We start from the raw sequence: 23,522 nt of genomic DNA on the forward strand, positions 1-23,522 counted from the left end.
ATCAGTAGAAAATCTTTAGCAGACACAAAAGATGGAAGATGAAATTGCAGCAAGATAGCATGGCAAACCTGAGAGATCTACTAGTGCATAAATCTACTTAAAAACAGAAAGAGAGAGAGAAAGATAGCACTAACAAGCTACAATAAAAGTTGTCTTTAAAGCAGTAGGTTATAACAGGGTGGGAAATGTGTAATATATACATACTCCTCCAAAGCGGTTACTGTCTTTCTAAATATAAAGAGCTGATTATTTTCACAGCCTCAGATTTACTTATGGTATAAAGCCATACAATTGTAAAATTATTACTTTGATTATTCTTTTCCCACCCTGGCAGAGAATAAACATGAATTCAGAAGCACAGTGGGAGTGGAAAACAAAGAAGAGAGAGAAAAGGCAGCAGAGAAAGACAGAAAAGGTGAATACAGAGCTACAGAAGTGTTTATTGAGCATGCTACAGAGGTAAGCAGAGTACACACAAAATGAAATTAAACAACTGTCAAACCTCCCAACTTTGTTAGAAAATTATTTTTTAATTGTGCCGCTTTCAAACTATACTGAATTTTACATTTCTAAAGATGTAAAAACTTAACTAATAGAAAATATACATGACCTTTTTTCTACATAGATAACAGAATCTATGAATCTTGAAACTAAGTACATCAATTTCAAAAAGTATTGGTCATTTAAACAGAATCAGATTAAATAGTTCAGATTGACAGAAGAATTGTTTTCAAATTAATTTGATCTGTAGATTCTGAGCCATGTTTATAGTAAAGTCAGATCAATTTCTAAATACAAAATATTTTGAAGAGATTTATTAAAACTGAATATTACAATGCAAGGTAAATTAAGACTAAAGGCACATAAACTTTGGTCCCACCTGGTTGTCAGTTTTAAAAAACTGCCACAAAATTAACCTTCCTGCAAGTGTTTGCAGTACACTTTCTTCATCTTTACAAAATACATGCACCAGTTCCTGAACTAGCTAGACCAGTCTGCACATGCTCAGAAATCCACAACCATATTCCAAATCTTAATTACAAACTAAAGATGGCAATATATATTTAAATGCACATAAGTCATGTCAACTTCAAAAACATCTACGAAAAATATTCAACCACAAACAAGACATTACTTAGTGCTGACATTTATATGATACGTCCCACAAAAGTGTGTACAAAAAGGTTAAGATTCCACAATGCTTTCCACTTGAGGTTCAAAAATCACAGAAACCACTTTTTTCTCCTTTAAGAAATTAATATTCTGTAACTGGTTAATTATCTATAATGCCTACATTCATAACTGAATCTAGACCAGAATAAAGAAATATAGAAGGCCATTTACAAAAAAAGTTAAAGTAGCAAAAATCAAATATGCTGTGTTTTAATCTTTCAAAGTAATGTATCTTATCTGATTAAAATGAAAGGTACATGACAACCCAGTAAGTAACAAAAATAAGTTCCAAGCAGGAGAAACAAAAAACTTAACCTTTTTACACACCCCTGCCTAAATATATTTTAATTCTCATGTAACACTGTGCCCCAGACAACCAAATTAATTTTACTAGCAAATGCAATTCTAGCAACACTAGTTTTCCTTTTTAAGGCACGTATGTCAACTAACTTGAAAAACTGTGGGCTTAACTTGAAACCCTTTTAAACAAAATGATGTTTCTCTAAACAACAGATGAATAACCAACAGTTAATATCACTGCTTTTTTTTTCCTTATGAATTTTTTTTTTTAAACAACCAAGGAATGATAACAGCATGAAAGACAGAAGTCAAACTCTGGTCCCCACTTTCCTGAACAGTCAATAGGTGATGACACTGAACAATGCGATACACCTTCATTTTTTTAATCTCCCATTTTAAATTGTTGATTTGGAGAAAGAAACTCTCAGATGGTGATTTTCTCCAAGATTGTAATTATGCAGATCAATCAAAGCCTGAATAGCTTCTTCCACTGTTGACATCTGAAGAAGTGCCATCTTGTGATCTCTTCTGAAACAAAACAACAATATCAGGAACTCAAACAATACTAAATAAGGGCCCAAAAGCCCTTCTCCCCTCTCCAGAAGAGTGTTTTTTTCAAGACATGCTGTTAAAATGTATTATGTCAATGTTAAAACATAAGGATTCAAGGAATACTTGCTTACTGAAAAAATTTAAATGCTTTCACAGTGCCTCCAGTGTTAGCAAACAGTGTGCGCAGATCATCTTCTGCTACTGATGGTCTAGAAAAGCGAAAAACAAAAAACATACAAGAATGAATTATTAGTGGATCTGGTATTTTATGGCTAACGTGAATCCCACTGCCTTATTGTCATATATAACACTTACGGAATATTAGACAAGTGAAGAGTTGCAGATGGAGGGAATATATTCTGAAAATTTTTTGAGCCAGGTTTCTTGAAACGATGCAGAGGTGAATTACCAAAATCTTTAGTTAGCCCTTGGTCATCAAGTCCCTCACGAGGTAGCTGTACTGTCTGATGCTTGGAAAGGGTAACTCGAATAATCTTTCCATACATTTTTTGTCCATTAAGATGACTCATGGCTGAAAAAGACAAATTTACTAAATGCAGTGTTACATTTCAAAACCCTGCAAAGATGTCATATTCTTTCATTAAATAACTGATTTCAGTCAACACCGCAAACTAGAAAAATAATTTCATTTCAAAGTTAGTTTGTAAGGTTTTCAAAACTGCACTGCTATGTTTAGCCATGTATTCAGTAAATCAAATGTGCAAAGATAACCCTGTTACATTATTTGAATTTTCCAAATAATTTATTTCAGGTGAAAAAGACTACCATGACACTAACCAACACACACATCACTACCTACTATTATGACAAAATTTCTATTCTCTGATTTATTTATCTTTTTTTTTTGCGTGTGCTATTGTGCTGGTATGTTTTGGTGTAGTAGCAAATTGATGTAGAATTTTGAGCCAATGTTTATTTCTAAACTAAGCAAACACCTTTCTCCTCCAACAACACTACTATTCTGTTCATATAAAGCAGCACCTACACATACACTTTTTGGAATACAAAATGAGTTGATGTAATAAGTTTTCATCTTTCATGGACAGTTTGGGATCTGAGAAAAACTAGAATAAAAGTAGACTGAAACATGTACATGTTCATTTGATTTTCCACAGCATGATTTCAAATACTTAAATGTACAGATTTAAATGAGGCATAAACAAAATCTAATCTTACCCAGCTGTGATTGGTTCCCATCTGCCATCTGTATAAGAGCACTGTCTTTCTTATTGTATAAAATCTTCACACGCTGCACATCCCCATAAACACCTTTTCAGAGTCAGAGAGGTAATCCAAAAGAAAAATTAATTTTAAGTCTAATCAACTAAACAGCACATTTTGACATATCAATGAAACATTCAAACATCAACAAGATCACTCATTCAATCTGTACATTCACACAAATGAATAAAGAAGATCAAGATTTTGAATAGTGAATTTTGAAAAGAATAAATTTTCGATAAACCCTCAAAAGCTATGTGAATGATATTAAATTAAAGACCATGCAAAATATATTAGCATGCATTAAAAAAAAATCTTGTGTCTATGGAGAGTTTTTAACAGCAAAAGAAAAATAAGCAAAAGATTTACTATTCAACTTTAAGCCAAAAGTGCTAGCTACAAATAAGAATTAAGGTGAAACAAAAATTAAATCAATAATAAAAGTATAGTGCTAACAATAACATACCGAAGAGGGTAAACAGACTTTGGGGCGTAACCATCTTTAGAAGGAGAGAAGAGCAAGCAGCGTAAGACAAGAAGAGAGAAGAGTCGAGGAAGAGCGGAGATGAACAGATCATCCATAACGAAGGGTGGTTCCCGCAGAATGGTGAGGTGGTCATGGATCATGGTTCAAGGCGGTTAATTGGGGCAAGTTGGTCCGAGGAACACATTTTGTTCAAGCACAGAAGCATGAACATAGGGAATGAAGACAGGGAACATAGACAAGGACAAGGAAAATAAAGGATAAGACAGGGGAGGGTATGGGAATTTGGGGAAAGACAAGGAAAGGGAAGGTGAACACAAAGGGAGAAGGATGAAATGGGGAAGGGAAACAGCAATGCAGAAGAAAAAAGAAGTGGGGAACAAAAAAAAAAAATAAAATATAGGTCAGTACATAGGAAATGCAGGAATTTGGTCAGAAAATGGTTGGTTTATGTACTGTACAAGAAAAAACTGAGTAAAATGTAGTCACCCAAGACAAATATGGGTAAAGTACATCCATATCAAAGAATAAATTACAGCATTTCATCTCAACATGAAAAAAAAGCATGCAATAGAGATTTTAAACTCTGAAATTTAACTGCATAAGCATGGCTGGGTATGAAATGCAGGCAAAAATCTTTCAAAATGGCACTCTGATCCAAACATTTTAACATGCAAGACTGAATGAGAAAATAGTAACAAATGATAAATAAGCTTAATGAATCATATTAACAGAGGCCAGTTAAAAATGAAACAAGTATTGCAACTAGACAAACTGGCACATCAAACTTCCCACATTTCATACCAGCTTTCACAGCAATCAAAATAAATGTACAAAACAGTAAAAATGCAAAACTAAATAAAACCCCTTAGATTTTAGAGTTAGCAAGAAAGATACAGTATTAAGGAGAAAAAAATTTGTTTTGAAGACAAATGAATAATAACTGCAAAGAAAAAATTACTAAGAGAGACTGGAAGAGTGCCTCGTCAAGATCTTTGGGAGAACCTTCAAAGAAAAATGTGTTAGAGTAGTTCACATAAATTAAGATTTTAAAAATGCAGTGACATGTAAGCATGAAATGAAGCAACAAATAATTAGAAAAGAAAAACACTTCTACTTTACACAAAATATAATCTATACATGTTGCTGTTTTTGTGAAAATATTTAAATTAAAAATTGAAAGCCAAACATGCAGTATTTACCATATTTTTCTTAGGAAAAATAGGTAGCTGAATATCAAAGGATATTTTAAGTTGTTAGCTACCTAGGAAAACAAAAGTATTTAACTACAATAGAAAATATATGAAGTTTACAATTTCAAAATTAATTTACAGAATTACACAAAAAACAAGAAAAATACTTTGATCTTAAAGTATGCAAGTGAAAAGAGAAGCAAGTGCAAAAAAATGAAAACATTCACAAATGAAGTGTGGTAAAAAAAAGGGAAAAAAAAGTGTTAATGGTTTCACTGACCTCTTCATTTAAATTGCTAACCAGCAGGACTGTATTGCCACCAGCTGAGACTCCAGGCATACCCACTCGCCCAGCAGCAGCAGCAGCTGCTGCAGCAGCAGCATTCGGAATGGCCAAAGGACTCAGCGCTCCTGGAACAGCTGCAACAGGAAGCCCTAATTTTAAAATAAAGCATATTTTACGAAACACACACAAGTCGTTTAAAAATATCTAAATTAGAAGTAAAAATGCTGTATAGATTACACTACAAAACAAGTCATTCCACTATTCATATTTTCCAATGCTTAGTGAAATGGATCAGTAATAAATATCAGGAGACAAAAGGGGGTTCTCACTTTTGGAGGTGGGAGGGGCTTTAAAGCACTTTTTATGCCATTTCACTTCTCTGAAGACCATTTTTGTTTTCAACCAAATTCAGTTCTTGTGAACTACACATATAGCTCTTATTTTCTAGATTAAAGCAAAATCCTCCCAAATATTATTATCTACAGTATCTGGTTTATCAAAATGACCTGAAGAAAACCTTTTGATGTTTAATTCATCCTGTTGCCTGAATACACCAGTCAACTCAGTGAAACTAAATATTAATGCAAGTTGTCCTCACCATTATATTTCCTTTATATTGCTCTTTGGTATTAGTTACCCTTTTCACTTCAACTTGATGCTTTAGGCTAGGTTACAGTCTTGCAAAGCAAAGCAAATAGAGGAGCCTACATATTTCCCATAGCTTTAGGCTCAGTGGGGGAAAAAAGTTCCAGCCATGAAGAAGCAGGACCATTCAGTCCAGGGAGACGGCTCCATAGTGGGGCTTCTCCCTAGACCTCTGCCTCCTAACAACATTTGTTCAGGAACCTTGCTGCCATTGGCCACCTGCACTTTAACTCCAAAGTGGCAAAGGCATGGTAGAAGAGTTGTGCTAATTTATGCTGGGTTTACCCAGTGGAATCTCTAGGGTAAATAGTGAGCATACTCTGTCCCTAGGATAGATGCCTTCCCCACCATCCTGTGAAGTTGTGCCCCTATATTATGCCTGCACTACATATTACAGGTAAATTAGCAGCGCTAATTTTATTTGTACAAGTACATTTTATTTAGTCTCCAACAAATAAAGTGATGACTAGCACAAAAATTATAATTGTTCCAATTATTTATTACTTTATTCTATTGCATGCTATTTTCCACTACTATATTAGGCCTTCCAGATTTTACTATGCTGTATTTTGATGCATGGATCAGGATATTAATGAAAACTTAACTCAGGACTGTGTAACCCTGACCAGTAGAGCCCACTAACACATCAAAATATACATCTTTGCTTTGCAGCTGAGAACTGAATATTTCTCCTTTCTTCCCATCAGGAGTTAATTTTGTTTAAAAATAAAAATAAGGGAATGGCAGAAGAATTCTCCAATCACAGATAGTGAGTAAATATTGAGCAGCTAATTGTGACTGTACTTGTCAATAATAGAAGAAAATATTTCCCAACACTACTAAAAATAGATACTGCAGCAGGAAGAAAAATGGAGAGGTGTAAATAAGTGTGGTTACAAAGTTTATTTCACACAAAGAAGTAACATTTTCATGCTCCACATTATTAATCATGGGAGAATTTATGGCAGATAATTACATGGAGATTTTAGTATCCTGGACAAAAGGACTAGCTAAGTATATAATAATTTATTTGAGGGAGTGGGATATCCAGTAACTATTATGCAGTGGTGGTTAAAAAAACAAAACAAACCCAAAACAAACAATTAAAACAAAAAATGTTAGGGGATAGAGTTTAATACTGAAAATATTTTAATGGCATTACATAAATCAAAGTTACATTCTCCTTTGGAAAGCATGCTCAGCTCTGGTCATTCCATGTCAAAACAGATACAGAAGGGTTCAGAGAAGAGCAATTAAATTAATGACGTGAAAGGATTTCCACAATAGAAGAGTGTTAAAAGATACTAGTCTCCAATGGTCGTAACACAGGTATACAAAATAATGAATGCTCTTGAGAAGTTCTACTGGGTAATCCTATTTAGTTCCTCTGGTAACTCAAGAAAAAGTGGAAGGGGGCATCTAATATAGGGCTCGACAAATTTGTTTTGGAGCTAGGAGTCAGCCCAAAAATTAAGGAGCCAGACACCCTGCCGCTGGAGCGCAGCAGCTGCTCTCCTCACCTGGCCCCGCCCCTTTCTCCCACCCCTATCCCACAATGTGGGCCCAGTGGTGGGGCGCCCTGGCTGGAACGCGGCAGCCGCTGCGCTCCCCCCTCCCAGTCCTGCCACATGGGCGCAGTGGCGGCCTGGCCGGAGTGCAGTGGCCGCTCAACCCGGAAAAATACTAGACGCTAGACTTAAATTTCTAGGCGCCATGGCGACCTGGTGCCCAGGGTTTGTCGAGCTCTGATCCAATAAAATTAAAAGGTAACAAAAATGCTTTGTCTTTTAGCACAATGCATAGAGCTTCGTGGGATCCAACGAGGGATTAGACATTTTTATGGATAACAAGAACACCCAGTTATGTTAGAGAGGCTAAATATGTGTACAGGGACAAACAAGCTTCATGATATAAACAAAAAAAAACTTCCCTCCCAAGCACATTATTGTATAATTGTCCATAATAAGAGCTGTCTATATCTTCCATTAAAATGTAGTACTGGTTGCTGTCAGAGAAAGTATACTGGATTAGATAGACCATGGATGGCCCAGCACAGCAATTCCTATATTCCTCAAAATCCACATTTCACTATCTTTTCCACTGTTGACCTCCATGCAAATTTATACTGCTATATAAATATTTATTAATAAATAAGAGAAAAATAAATTAAATGTAAAAGTGATGTGCCTAAGTTTTCCAAAAATTATAATTAAAGTAAAAGTAAAGAATAGTAAAGGACAGAGTGGCACTCAGCATTTAACTAATTTCCCCTGAACTAGCTATGTTCTGCTGTCATATCACAGAATAAATGCACAGATATTAGGTTTTGTATTAGAACAACAGAACCAGCCAATAAAGAGGCTGAGGTAAATGAAAAATTATTTTATATCCAAAATATTTAACACTATTCAATACCTCCAATTTTTCACCTATCCCATGGAAGAAAAAATGAACCCCCACACCTCCCAGTGGTACAAGTCAGAAAGAACATAACTTCCATACAAGTTTATATGACAGACAGTTAGAAAAAACATCTCTTTGCTTGTGAGATGATAAAATGTGTGCTGGAAGTCATTGATGCATGCTTGGAATCCCATAACGCTACTTTCTGTCCCATCAAAAACAGTGTCATATTTCAGAGTAGAATTGTATTATAAAGAGAAAAAGCACTCACAAACAATTTTTAAATAAAATCTTATTTTAGAAAAAAGTTTAAATATAAAAATGATAAAATGTTACCTTTTTATGCTGAAAAGACAGAGTTAGGATCAGTAATTGTAAAGGTGGGTGAAATTTCAGGAGAGATCGTTTGTTAATCAAAAACTAAGTAATTCCTCTAGTTAATATGTGGGGCCAGTGATAGATGCACGAGTTAAATTGTGTACAAGCAGCTCTGAATTGTGTTAATATTTTATTAGTTTATTTACATATTTTACAGGGAAGAAATGACAAATTTGGTCTTTTCTGCAAATTACACACATTTTTACATTATCCTGGTCTCCTTTGCAACATTCCCTGTCCTATCCCCTACTTCACAATTGGCAAACCCAACAAATGCACACCAGTGTTTAGAGAGCAAAATACATATATCCCATCGTGCAATTTGAAGGTGCATTCCACTGGACAACTAATTCAAGACTAAAGTAATGTAGGTCCATGATGGGTGGGAGGGGGGGAGGCAGACAGGGAGGAGAATGACTCTGGGCTTCAAATATATAATTTGTTTCTAAATGTTTTTACTACTTGCCGTATTGTGACGGTCAGTACATTTTTGTGAGAGCCATAAAATAATAAAATTGCTCTCCTTGCTAGCTACATAGTAGTAGTTGATTAGTGTACTTTTGAATTATATTAATATTTCAGATTTTTGTGATGTAGAGAAGAGGAAATAGAGCAATGTATAAAACTTGCACCGTGGGAAACATATTATGAAAGAATTTAATTCAGACATAAAAAATGAAGACAGATTTTTATATTGCACATACCCATTTTTCATGTCTGTTTTTAGTAAGGTCCGGAAGTATAGTTATAGAAGGTCAGATATGCACACATATACATAGATTAACTGCATATTAAAAATTCGGTAAACATGCACAAGACAAAGGGGAACATGGAAAATACCATGTGCCTACTACACAACTTTTTCCATGTGAAGTGGTAGAAACCTGCCAGAATGTAAAGGTAGGCCGTTTTTATCTATGAAAATGCCACGACAGTAAAGAACCACTGCAGGAGCTAGAAATAGTGGCTTTATACCACTGAGACTTAGCACTCACTTCTAGTTCTGAAAGGTTCTGAAATAGTAACATTTTTAGGCACAGAAAAGCTATTTCAGGCCATTTTTAGAGGTTTTCTTCTCTCAGCCCTCTACAACTAGAAACATAGTGACTGATATTTATAGGTAAAGGGATAAAAAAAAATAGTCCCAATATTTTTTAACAGTCTTAAAATATTATTTCTGTATCCCTTGTTCTATCCACAGACTACACAGTGATGTTCATGATGGCGTGATAGGAAGGTTTTACTGACTTTCTTCTGTAATTACTTCATAACTTACCTTATAGCTTTGCCATTTGCACAAGGCAGCCATTCCTAATTCATGCTGGAAAACCTTTAACACACACCAAAATGTCTTCCTTTATGCCCTATATACACAGGCATGCAATTTTTAATGTATATAGTAATATGTAGCTGCATCTCTCTTTTTTGGTTTTCTATCTCCTACTATTGAATATCCATTGGTTCATGTCAAAATGCCTTGCTGTGTTATCATTTTTTTGCTGAGGTAATAATTTAAGATATCAGTACCTTCGAAGGAAGAATAAGCAGAAGCAAACTAAAACTACCAATATTAATCTAAATGTTCTTACTAATTAAAAGCTCCCCAACACTACTGAAGGACCATTTCCCCTCTTAGAAATGATATATAACCATGATTCTAATTAGAAATGATTTTTGTGTGTTTTCCAACACACCTTAAATGTACAGTTCTTATCCAGACTGGGGCTTCTGTGTACTACATTAAAAATAATGTACAACTGCATTTTATAATTTTCTTAACAGTTAGTATAGTAAAGCAGAATATAAAGAAACATCTTACCAAGACCTGAAGTAGTTCTCCAAAGGTTACACCCTCTAAAGATCCACATTCTTATGTCTCGTATCCTCACGCATGCACTTTCAAGAGCTGACTAGTAAAGCTTGTATTATAAAGTTTAGAACCCCTCAGATGGAAACAATTAAAGCATGTGTCTCAGGGGACATACATAGCACATCATAGCTTCTAATGATTAATTCTTTTTCAATCTAAAAAAGATCTAGGTTTCTGGGGAATAAAATGGAATTACAACTCAAACAGGGAGCAGGATAAATGAATCAGTATATAGGATATAAGCAAGTTCTTTCTAAAAAGGTGACTATCTTTTAATGATTTCTATAAATGGAGAATGAAATGCTAGAAATTTGTCCCTATTAATGATTTAGATCCAATCAATAAAAGAAACACCTTATCTTTTCTTTTATTGTGTAAAATTGGCACAAGAGATAGCCACAGACTAGAGGAAAAAGGGAAATAAATATATAGTAAGAATAAATTAGAGACTGGATGATGTGCGGCATTGGAAATGGAATACAAATTCACCCTCTTGCCCTGGTTCAAATCTGGCCTGGGTAGGTAAGCAGTTATCAGTCCAATCCCTACTGGACAGCTTTTCAAATAAAGTAAACAATCATAATCAAACCATTTTTAGCAGTCTTGCCAGAAGTGCTATAACTAGAATAGACACACAGTAAAATTACCCTTTCACATTTATTTGACCCAGATCAGAGTCAAAGCTGAGGTAATGTGGAGCAAGCGTGCAACACTTGCAAAGCAAAGAGCTGTTTGAGCTTTCTTTCTTGGATAAACAAAAGACTTCATTTCCCAGTGGTGTCACAGCCACTAAAATGTCATCTATAAAATTAAGCTAAAACACAGTAAAACCTTTCAAACTCAGAGCACTTACTCTCTGAATACAGAAGGAATTTAAGAGCATTTACAACTAAATCAATTAATCAGAGTTAATATTTAAAATAATGGAAACAGAAATTTAGCACTAACAGATTTTTTTAAAAGTCAATAACAAAATACTGCAGATTCTTCAAATGTAAAACTCACTGAAATTGGTTATAACTGAAAAGGGTTTTCTTTTAGGATTAACTGGGGGGGAATGCTGCTATTCTATGATGGATAATTACATAAAAAATACCCTCTTTCAAAATGGTTGCTATCTATTATTCTTTTCAGTGGAGTGAGACTAACAGTGCCCTCTTTCAAAATGGCCACCAAGTCCTATTGGTAACAATGGAAATGAAGCCAAACTGCCTTCCATGTAGACGATGGAACCCTATCCAGTCAGTTCTTAGTGAAATTCTCTGCAGAAATTCATTCTTTAGTCCTTGTTTAAGAAATCAAGTTATACAAAAATGAAAATGATTTTCAATAAATATTCACTGAACCATATTCACCTGACAGGAAGGTTAGGAAGGGGAACCCTGGTTGGATGTGAACACAGAAATGTGAAGGACATTAGTGAGGGGGGGGAGTGGTGTGTGAGCATGGAAGCAAAATGTGGAACTTGGGTGTTAGAGAACAATCGCCCTAAAAGTTGAAATAAAGTTAAGGTTTAGAATATACATCTTCAAATAATTAGAAATATCACATGGTAACATTCTCTTTGGGATTCTTGTTTAGTGTTTATAATGGAACATTTTAATTAAATACAAAGGAAGCTACCAAATAAATATGTTAAACTGGAGTTAAGGTTGAGAGCACATATAGTAATTTAATGGTTGAAAACATTACTGGGATGTCCAGATTATTCCCCAAACAAACATTACAAATCCAGAATATTTAGAGTTAAGGTTACCCATAAAAAAAAATGCCAAAAAAGTTTAAGTATGAAAATCAATTAAGGAATGCTGCCCCTGTAATGCTACCAATAACGAAAAACAATGTCTTTAAAAAAATCAGTTTAATCTAACCTGAGACTACAAACACTATTATTCACTAGTTATAACTGTATAGTTATTGCACAGCATCATTACAGGGTGGAGTTAAGGGTTGCTTGGATGCCTTTACAGTGTGTTTCAACGTCTGAATTTCTTTTAAATTTAACCTTAATTGAATATTCAGGGTTTGTAATACTTGTATGGAGGATAAATCATAACATCACTGTAATACTTTATACTTACATTAGTATATATAATAAACCTTAACTCCAGTTTTTATCTTGGAATATAGAATACACCGAGGTTGATCAGATAAAACTGCTTACATAACAGAACACAGCCAGTGGTTTTCCCTGTATAGAGGATTTTCCCTATTTAATTATTTTCACACGATGTAAAAAAACACATGCCACTCCAAAGAATCAACTATTGCTTTTGACAATTCACCTGAAAGCACACCATTCTGTCCATTAATGAGTTTTCATTCTTTCAAAAGATAAAAGGCTCATTAAAAAAAATGTCCAATTTACAATCTCAAGGATTTCTGATCACCTTGTTCCTTCATAGCTGAGAATGTAGTCTATGAATGAGTAATCATCTGTCAGGACCAGGATTATCTTTTTGGATGTCAGGTTTCTAACTGATTACATAGCACAGAGACCTCATCAGTTAGAAGGTTCAGGGAAATTACACATCTAAGGAAAAAAGTGATCCTTGTCCTGTAGATATTTACAACTGGCTATTCTGAATTAACAGGTAAAAAACATTATTTGATAAAAACATCATCAATTTGTAGTATGGTACACTGGGAATTAGTCAACTGACTAATATACATGATATGGAGCCTATGATTTGGAGGTTTGCTGTTAACTATTTCAAATCTTAACATATTTCAACATGGTGACCCTGCATTCATGAATTTGGTCAATAGCTGTACTTAATTTTCTAGATTTTCAGATAACACATTTCAGGGGGGATTTTTTTGTTTTTTGCTGCTAGAGATGCAATCTTATCAACTCTTTTTGCTAACGGATGCTTGGGCATAGCACATCAATGTTTTTAAATGTACATCTATATTGCATGATGAGCAGTATTTGTAAACTGTAAATTTTTTGTGAGAACTTAGAATTATTAAAGAAATTAAAACCTTGTAAAATAGAAAAGAAACATTGTTTATATTAGGCTAAAAACATGAGAGTAGGGATAGCCTTGTGGTATACTAGACTGGTATTCAAAAGTTCTGGGTTCAGTTTTCAGATCTTTCAGACTTCCTTAGTGACCTAGTGTAAACTCAATCTCTCTGTACTTCAGTTTCCCATGTGTTTGGTCTGCCTTCTATACTTACAGATTTATCTGTTTGGGGCAAGGATTATATCTCAATATGTGTTTGTACTATACCTAGTACAACAGAACCTCAATCTCAGTCCTCTAGGCACTAGTGTAATACAAATAATAAATAAAAAAAATCACATTCCCAAGAAAGAAACAGCTTATCAATATCCTAGTAAAACCAGATGTAGAGTGATACAAAGGTTTTCCACTTGTACAGTTTTAGATTATCTATTCCTAGACTTTAATGCTAGTCAGATTGCTAAAACTGTAATTAACTCTTGAAAAAGTGACTATTAGGGCTCAAGCCTTACATTCAACATGTGGTTATGAATTACAACTTCTCTTGTAAAATCAGTAACTGATCTTGTGATAATTCTCAAATATTTATTAACATGAGCCAGTGCATCAGAGGATAGAATTGAGCCCTTATTTTTCCTATCAGACTTTGGTGATTTCATCCTAGCTTCTATTTGTACATATAAAGCAGTTTACTATCTCTTCTAAAAACAAAATAAAAAAGACCTAAGAGTACATTAACATGAGTGTTGCAGGTCAGAACTAAGGTACATTTGTACAGCAGTATGGAGAAGCTTTGACTGTACCGGCCTACACTATACCTGGCTCAATCCAGTGCAGTTATTCCTTCATTTTTATAAACACAATGCCATGCTGCCCTTGACAGAAGCTACACAAACTATTAACCAAATAGCCTTTCCCGGTGATATTCAACATAGGCAGTACAGCAAGAACCATCCAAGATTCGATTACGATCATTAGAGAAATAAAATGTTTAAAAAAAGAAGAGAGGAAGAGAAATGAGATGATAGACCAAAGAGAGGAAAGATCACTGGTACAGTATTAATGTTATCTCTGTCCACCATGTTTTCCCATCCCCTTCACCTTACCCATCATCTCCCACATTCTTTTAATTTATTTTTTCTCCTTTCTATTTCAGCCTCAAGTATCCTTACAAAAATGCTACTCATCAAACTGCACACATAGCCACTTAATCAACCTTGTGATCACTGTTCTATCCTAACACCCACTTTATTTTTTAAGTCACTTGTATTGTGTGTACTTACATTGTAAGTTCCTCAGATGGGAACCTTGTTTTTGTATATTCTATAAAGCACCTTGCTTATTTGTATAATTATATTAATAATAAAACCTAGATCTTATATAGCACTTTTTACTTGTAGATCTCAAAGCACTTTACAAAGGAAGTCTGTATCATTACCCCCATGCTATAAACAGGGAAACTGAGGTGCAGGAAGGGGAAGTGTCTTTCCCCAAAGTCATTCAGATGGCCAGCAACAAAGCCAGGAACTGAACCCAGGAGTCCTGAGTCCCAATCCAGTGATCTATCCAACAAAATTAACATTTTTAGGGGGGAAAATAGATTATATAAATCTCCATACTCATGAAATAGATGATGGGAAGGGAAATTTATCATGTTCTTACGTTCTATTCATGTTTTCCTATTAAAATAAAGTTGGAAAACTAATTCTTTTTAAAGTTAATTTTTTAAAATAATTTTGTCATTAAACAGCATTTTCTATCCTAGTCTAATAAGATTTATCTTTCAGAAGTGGAGAAGTGAAGGGCAATAACCAGGGCTTGAAAAATTTACCAGACACCCAATAGAGGACTAAAACTCATCACCAAAGGCAGATACAAATACAGAGTAAGGGGAGTGCCAGTAACAAGATCCTGTAGGAAGAATTTAAGCATCTCAGCTGCTGCTCTGTTACCCTTGCCAAGCAGAGTTAGTTTCATTGCCGCTCAGAAAATTCTGAATAGCCATAATGAAAATGACCCATATCATATCAATTTCATTCTCCTACTGCTTGGGAAAGATATACACAGCTCAGACACTAAAGAGGCCTGTCTACAGATTCAAAGAGACACCACTATTTATTAACATTCAGGTCACATTTAAAAAGATTGTGTTTGGGTTTGTCTACATGGTGCTGCAGTCCAGTCTCCCAGGGTGTGAACTGTCGAACACTCTAACGTGTTGCATTCTAACTGTCCCGTATAGACCATAATGGCAGGAACTAAAAGTATCTAGTTTGCATTAACAGTCTTTTTTGAAACAGGACTACCTCAATGCCTCATTCAGTGCACAGGATGGATGGTGCTCACACAAAGCGCAGCTTCAATATTTTGATTTCTCCTCATTGTTCACTGTGTGGCCTCATGCCTTCTTTACTGCACACTAATTAAACCCTGCTCTAAAGACAGTATTAATTTCCTCCTGGGCTTTTCTAGGGTGCTCATTACTATAGCATCTGAGTGCTTCTCATTATTTTCATTACAGCCTGTGAGATGAGAGGTATTATCCCCATATTGCCTATGGAGAACTGAAGCAGAGAGAAATTAAAATAAAAAGTATTCACTAATTTTGGGTGCCCAATTTGAGACACCTAGAACCTGATTTTTTCAGAGAATTTAGCATTCATAAGTGCTTTATATTTTCAAAGTACAGTCCCCAATAACTTTAATTGCAGGTGTCAGTGCTCAGGATCTATGTAAATCAGATCCTAGGGTCTCAAGTAGGCACCCAGAAAATGAGGAACACGCAATTACTGACCACCTGTGAAAAGAAAGATTTAAACAACTTGCCCAGCATCACCTAGGAACTCTGAAGCAGAGGAAGAGATATAAACCAATTGTCTAGGGCAGCATTCAACTGCCTTAACCATCCTCTTTGTTCCTGCAATCCCCTACTTCATTCATTATACACCTTAAACAAATGTGGCAGAGATTCTAGAGACAATCTCTTTTACTACACAGCCCTGATTCATCCCAGATCAGGTCCATCATGTACATGAAATAAGACAGAAATTCTATGGAAAAAATAGTATGTGATCATATAATTAAAAACTGCATGATATGCATGTACACAAAGGGTACAAATTAAGGCTGCACAGACAAGCTTAATTCTGGCATTTCCTAACTTCTGAGTGCTTTGCCTTTGCAACCCTAATAATGTTCTTTTAGCAGAGTTCTGTGTGCATAATTTGCTAGTTTTTTTTTTTTTTTTTTAAAGCAAATTGAAAATACATGATACCGAAATGGATTATCAACAGAGTTAGCTTCTTGAGCAAAAAGAATAACTGATATTAGTAATAGACTGTCCTTCTCTATGTGATATGTGGATTAACACTACAGGGGAACAAGACACACACTTTACTAGTGGGTAATCAAATATTTGCTGACAACAGAGGAATGGAGAGATTCAGGAGTCCTTGGTTCCATTCCAGGTTCTGAAAGAGATTGTTTACTAGAGCGTACAGCTTTTACCTATTCCCTGAAGTGAGAATCCTTCTGCCCAATCCTCCCTAGCCTGGCCTTGTCCTAGTCCTGTCTCTTCCATATCCCCGGCTCCTCATCCCAGTCTCATTCACCTCACCTTGCTAGTCCCTGGCTCCACTCATCAAGCTTCTTATCCTAGCCCCAGTTTTGTTGCCCAGCAAATCCTTGTATCATCCCTCCAGTCTGTCATGGTCCCAGTCTCCCCACCCAGCCACTCCTAGTTCCCCCGCTTCAACCCTCAGCTCTTTGTTCCCACTCTCCAATCTAATCAGTCCCAGCTCCCCGCCTCCCTCATCCAATCTCTCTCCTCTGACTCCCCCACTCACATTCCCCAATCCCCACTGGCTCCCAGTCCCACTCTCCCTCCATTGGCTCTTTGTCCAATCTCAGTCTCCCACACTCTTGCCTCCAGGTTTCTCATTCCAGTCTATGTTCCTCCCACCCCTCACAGGTCCAGCTCTTTGGTCTATGGCATTTGAATCAGACAGCTTCTTATTCCACACTGCCTGGACCCATAAAGGGGGACACTGACAGTATAGCTTCCTACCATCAGTTCAGGGACCCAGACCAGGACCTGGCACGGTTCACAGCAGCCTAGAGTTGCAACTGCAGGGAAAGACCCACTCATCCCCAGGCTGGAGCATGCTCAGTGTAGGAAGACTCTTTATAACAGCTAAAATCTAAGAAGTCTCTGAACATGTGTGAACTGTGATTTTACAAAGGCTCACAATGTGCCCAAATTTGGGTGGATTTTCACAGTAATGACAAAAGGCACATTCCTGACACAAAGACATTCCGTTTCAAATTTCAAAATCCCTGCTCTAAAACATGGGGAGCATTAACCTTTTTCAAAGAAAAAGCCACCAGAATTTTTTAACAATGGGAAAATAAATGTTTTTTCCTCTAACCTTTTCTCAGAAATGACTTGGTTGAAATTTTTCAAAAATGTTCAGCCTGAGGCAGACATCTGGCATAGAAATTTTCAGACCAAATCACTGAAGTTTGGCCAAGTTATAAGCAACTGAAAACAGGGTCAGAGCAACTGAAATCAGAAGTGTTAGGAAAACTTAAGAATAGGCAGTGCTGCCTGCTATGCTTATGATCAAGTACTTCAAAAAGCAATTTACTGGCTGTCAAAACAGAATGCAGCACTTTACATGAATGGTTGATCCTTCCTTCTAGTTTCCCAACTCCAAAAGAAACAGACAATAAGTGGGTAAGATAATGAACACAGCGCAGGTAATTGGGTCTTGGAAAAAAAATCTCTAAATCCAATCTGAACTTTGCTTAAAAAATGAACCCTAAAACATCTGAAATATGAAGGACACTCAGAACAGGAATTGGGTAAAGTTTACTAGATTATGTATTTGTGAAATTTACAGGGTTGATACCAAATTAAAATAATAAAACAAAAAGACAGTGTATTCAAAAATTTCTCTCTCAAAGCAAAAGTACACTAAGTACTGAATGCATTACCTCCACCAACAGCCACATTGTTAGAGGCTATGACATGGTTATCTATGCACTGCTCAGGGAATCTCAGTTGTTTCTTCTGATAGGTTCTAATATCTTATCAGCTCTTGAGTTCACATAGCAGAGCACTAGAGATAAGAATGCTGATCTATATGAAGGAAAAATGCAGTAATTATGAAAAAGTGCTAAGATGGAATTTCTTTGTAGACATGGTCTCCTTTTTGTCATCTATTCTTCTATTTCTTTGGTGTTTTTTTGTTTTGTTTTGTTTTTTAAACGGAAGTTACAGGATGATACTTCTTCCTCAAAGCAATGTGTCATCTTTCTTAGTTGAAAAAAATGGACACCGCAAACGTGAAAGCAAGCCAAAATTCTATGACCTGCCAATAAAGACTCAGATCCTGTTCCTGCTGACATCAATAGAGAAGTTTCCATTATGTTTACAGGACCAAAATCAAGTACCAAAGATTTCACCATGAAGTGGGGGCAGGGTGAAAGGAAAATACTTTAGGTCACCAATGGTGGAACAGGTTGACAGACACCAGAACAAAAGGAAAGATCGTTTGGGGAAATTAAAAAATGTAAGTAGCTCAACAACAACTTTTGATATTGTGTATATTTATGATATTGCCCTATTACTGTTTCTCTCTCTCATCTATTTATATAGTAAGCTTGTAGGGGCAGAAACTGTCTGTTTTACTACAATGCACAGCACAACTGGAAACAACCCTAACTGAGATCTCTGGGCTCTACCATAATATAAACATCAAATAATTACAATGGTTAATAATAATAAAAAGCCTTCATTTGATCTGATGAATTGGGAATGGGGAGGGGAAGTGTTTTGAAAATTAAAATCATACCTAAAAGTGAAGTCTCCTTTGCAAATGCTGCAGCAATAGCTGGGTCCAATGCTGGTTGCCCATCACCAGATGGAAGATCAGGTCGAGTATAGTCCCTACTTTTATCATTGTTGTACTTCACATTTAAATTCACAAGTTTAGAAAAATCAATCCGAAGGGTACAGCAAGCATTATAAATATTTTGACCATCTAATGCCTGAAAGAGGAAAAATGTATTTAATAATATACAATATAGCTTGATCACAACTGCTGAAGTTTGATTAAAAAAGAGCACACACTTATTTGTCCATTTAAACTAAAATGATGTAATTTAAAACCAATAAAGATCAAATACTTTATGCAGCTCATTAAAGATCATCCTTGGAAGCGTTTTAATTTCCCTTACCTAGAAAATTTTTGCAAAACAAAATACCTGGATATTTATAGTAACATTATAGTGCAGTAAAACCTGGGAGACTAGTTTGTCAGATCTACTGTATCAATCTGTGATACTTGGTATTTAACTCATCTTTAATGCAGATATACTGTAAAGTTTTCAAAAGTTAAAACCACGGTGAAGCATTCTTTTTAGAGAAAGAGACAACTAACAGAAGGCATTAGAATAATATGTAAAAAGATGTCAAACATCATATATTAAAAAGTGGTTATCTGGAGGAACACAGTATTTGTAGTGTTTTAGTGGAATGGTTTTTGTTCTATTGTTAAACAAGAGCAGCATCAACACTTCGATGACAAAAAAGAGATCTGCTACATTTATTTTAAGACAATTTTTAAAAACAAATGGTTACTTGCTGTTACTGTGGTTTGAGATGTGATGCAGCTGTGTACTCCACTTAAGTGTGTAAGCACCCAGCACACCAGAGCTGGAGAAATTTTGCATGGCAGTACCTGTAGGTAATGTTAATGCCTTGTGGCCACAGTCCCTCCCCATTTATACAAGGCGGCACCATCTCAACTTCCATCAGTTCCTTTGCACCGAATGCCCAGAAACTAGACTCAAATGCAGAGGGGATGTAGAATGGGTCCTGGAATATACACCTGCAACACATCTTTAACCATTTCTTCTTCTTTGAGTAGATACGGCCATGTATTCCATTTAGGTGACTCAGAAGCAGTTCCCACCCTAGAAAGTGGGGCTCAGAATCTTCCTAAACAAGTACTGCAGGACTGCCCTAACAAAGCCTGCATCTGTCCTGGAAGATGTGGTAACAGTGTTGTAACGCTGGCAAACCAGGTCAGATCAGGGCCACAAGCCAGTTTACTTGTGTGTTAGTATAGATCAAAAGCAATTGTTAGATGTAAGAGTATATCCAGACCAATTTACTTGCTATTAGGATAGATCAAAGTAAGTAAGTGTGTATTCAGATGTTTAAACTTCATGAAAACTAATGGACTGTTACTGGTATTGTTTTCACTTATCTATTCTTGTCATAATGTAATAGCAAATATTTCCATGGTAAATATGCTTGCAACAAAATTACCCATTAAAGAAATCTTGTGAAATGCTAATGAAGAGCTTAAGGGCTTTAACAGAAAATGTTATTTCAAGCAAGTGGCCATTATTTATAAGGTCAGAAGTCAAGTCTAAATGCATTTCTCACCTACCGTCATCAAAGGAAAGGCCCATGTGGATAGAGAGACTGTCAGCTTGTCTTCTGTGAGAAGAGGATATAAATATGGATTCAAAGAACGAGCCTGTATCTCCAGACTGCTTGGATTCTAACAGGGCAGTATAACTGAACAAGACGACAGAGGATCCCTAGCGTTATTCTGGGTAGCCCTGAAACTTTTGGGAAACTGGTAGTCTATTACATCACTGCCACCATTTGGAGTTACAAACTGAGAAATTTGTCTGTTGTAATATTTTACCTGCTTTAACCGTTCAGAGCTTTCATTCTTTTTTCTTACTAATAAACCTATAGTTAGTTTACTACAGGATTGACTGCCAGCATTGTCTTTGGTGTAAGGTCTGGAGTACAAATTGATCTAAGGTGAGTGACTGGTCTCTTGGGACTGGGAGAAACTGGATGTGGTGTAATCTTAGGTTTAGACAACCTTTTATCACAAAGTTCAGTTTGCCTGGGTAGCAAGATAGGATGGAGAGACTAAGGTAACAGTCTGTGACTCCATGGTAAGACTGTTATAGTGATCCAGGAGTTCACATTTGTTACTGGGTTGGTGAAATCTAATTATAGAATATACTACCAGTTTAGGGTGTCTGTCCTTGTTTTCTGACAAGGTCAGAAAAAAGTCACTCACAGAGGTGAGCCACTCCAGACAGCATGACAGGTGAATGGTTCATAAATGTATATATGAATGAACATGTAGCTGCCCTGCAAATGTCCAATATTGAAACGGCACTGAGGAATGCTATTGACTTTGCCTGTGCACTCATCAAATAAGCTTGCACCCTCTGAGGAGGCATATCCAAAGTTTTTTTTCATAGGCAGTGTTGATACAGGATGTTAACCATTTAGAGATCACCCATGAAGAAACCGCTCACCCCATATGATCTGCATATGACACAAACAGATGAGAAGAGGCAAGAAATGGTTTAATCCTATCCTGATACAAAGCTAGACATCACCTGACATCTCATGTATGAAGATGCTGCTCCTCTGGAGATGAATGTGGCTTCAGAAATAACAGATAAAATGCCTGATTCAAATGAAACGGAGAAACCACTTCAGACAAAAATTTCAGGTGTGGTCATAAATTACTTTGTGCTTAGAGAATTGTGTATAAGGAGGCTCTGCCATTAGCACCTGCAACTCACAGACTCTCTTTGCGGATGTTATCACTACCAGGAACTTAAATCTTCTGACACAAAGCAGAAACAGACAAGATGCAGAGGTTCGAACAGAGGCCTCACTAAAGCCACTAAGAGCTTGCTAAGATTCCACAGGAACCAGCTCTCAGACTGGAGGATGAAGATGAAGAAGTCCTTTTAAAACTCTTGCTACCCTGGCACTGACAAAGACTGAACTTCTATGAATAGGGAGATGAAACGCTGATATCGCTGTTGTTCATGTCCATTCCAAGTAGGTGTGCGCACGCTGCATGCACAGTCACTAGAAGGTTTTTCCCCTAGTGGTATCCATAGGATCGTCTCTGGAGCCCCCTGGATTGGTGCCTTCATGGTGCCCTATATAGGGTCCTGCCAACACCCCCATTCTCAGTTCCTTCTTGCCGGCAGACTTCGACTTAGGGATAGGCAGGTGGTCTTGGAATAGACAGGAGCAACACATCTCGAAGAACAACAGCTACAGGAGATTAGTAACTGTCTTTTCTTCCTTGAGTGCTTGCTAATCTTGATTCCACGTGGGTGACTCCCAAGCAGACCCGGGGAAGGAGGGGTCGGAGTTCAATGCATTGCAGATTGTAGCACCGCTCTACCAACAGCCGCATCGTCTCACTGCTGAGTAATGGTGTATTGTGCCATGAAGGTGTGAATGAACAACCACGTTGCGGCCCTACAAATGTCCTGGATTGGGACCTGAGCTACGAATGCTGCTGAAGACGCTGCGCCCTTGTAGAGTGAGCTGTCAGTGCTGGGGCTGGTATCTTCACCTAATCATAACAGGCCCTGATGCATGACGTGATCCATGAAAAGATTCTTTGAGAAGAAACTGGAAGGCCCTTCATCCCATCTGCCACCGACACGGAGAGTTGAGTCATTTTCCTAAATGGTTTAGAAAGGTTTGGTGAGAAAGAACCGAGAGGGTCGGGGTGGTGCTGCCTCAGCCAGGGAAGGGGCTATGGCCACAAGACATGAGCACTGCCCCTCTATAGGTACTGCTAGGCAAATTTCTCCAGCTCCCATGTGCTGGGTGCACACGCATCTGAGTGGAATACTCGGCTGCATCTATTCAAAGAACTATGTATTTTCTAATTATTGTTCTTGATAATTCCAAATGGAGTTGATGCATGTATCAGGCCTTTTAGAACACTAAAACACTTTACATCTATATGCATTTTTAATTTTTAAAGAAAGCCACATCAGTGTTAATTTCTCACTGAATGTCAGTGGTTGTGAAAATTCTTAGTAAGACCTATTTTTCTGTATGTCCCAGCAACAAATCTCATGACTAAAGAAGCTCTAATTAAAGACCTTAATACAGGAGAATAATGGTGGATGTTTTCACAGCTGATTAAGTTTTATTAATTTTTTT

General features: G+C 36.5%; 1 protein-coding gene across 7 annotated transcripts in view; it reads right to left on the minus strand.

The window, feature by feature from the left end:
* Positions 1-800: 800 nt before the first annotated feature.
* PTBP2 (polypyrimidine tract binding protein 2) overlaps positions 801-23,522 on the minus strand; it is a 73,329-nt gene continuing 50,607 nt past the window's right edge. For 3 of the 7 annotated variants that reach the window (XM_067538412.1, XM_067538417.1, XM_067538416.1), the window contains 7 exons: positions 19,351-19,546; positions 5,225-5,379; positions 3,734-3,767; positions 3,223-3,315; positions 2,341-2,557; positions 2,157-2,234; positions 801-2,001 (listed from right to left, as the gene is read on the minus strand). In XM_067538412.1, coding sequence (XP_067394513.1) covers positions 1,869-2,001; positions 2,157-2,234; positions 2,341-2,557; positions 3,223-3,315; positions 3,734-3,767; positions 5,225-5,379; positions 19,351-19,546 — 906 coding nt within the window. In that variant the 3' untranslated portion in view covers positions 801-1,868. The remainder of the gene's footprint in view (positions 2,002-2,156; positions 2,235-2,340; positions 2,558-3,222; positions 3,316-3,733; positions 3,768-5,224; positions 5,380-19,350; positions 19,547-23,522) is intronic. The other 4 variants (XM_067538414.1, XM_067538418.1, XM_067538415.1 and 1 more) reach the window with 3 other exon arrangements.

Source organism: Emydura macquarii, unplaced genomic scaffold (assembly GCF_026122565.2).
Source record: "Emydura macquarii macquarii isolate MOO-44397 ecotype Brisbane River unplaced genomic scaffold, CSIRO-AGI_Emac_v2 contig_480, whole genome shotgun sequence".
Taxonomy (NCBI): domain Eukaryota; kingdom Metazoa; phylum Chordata; order Testudines; family Chelidae; genus Emydura; species Emydura macquarii.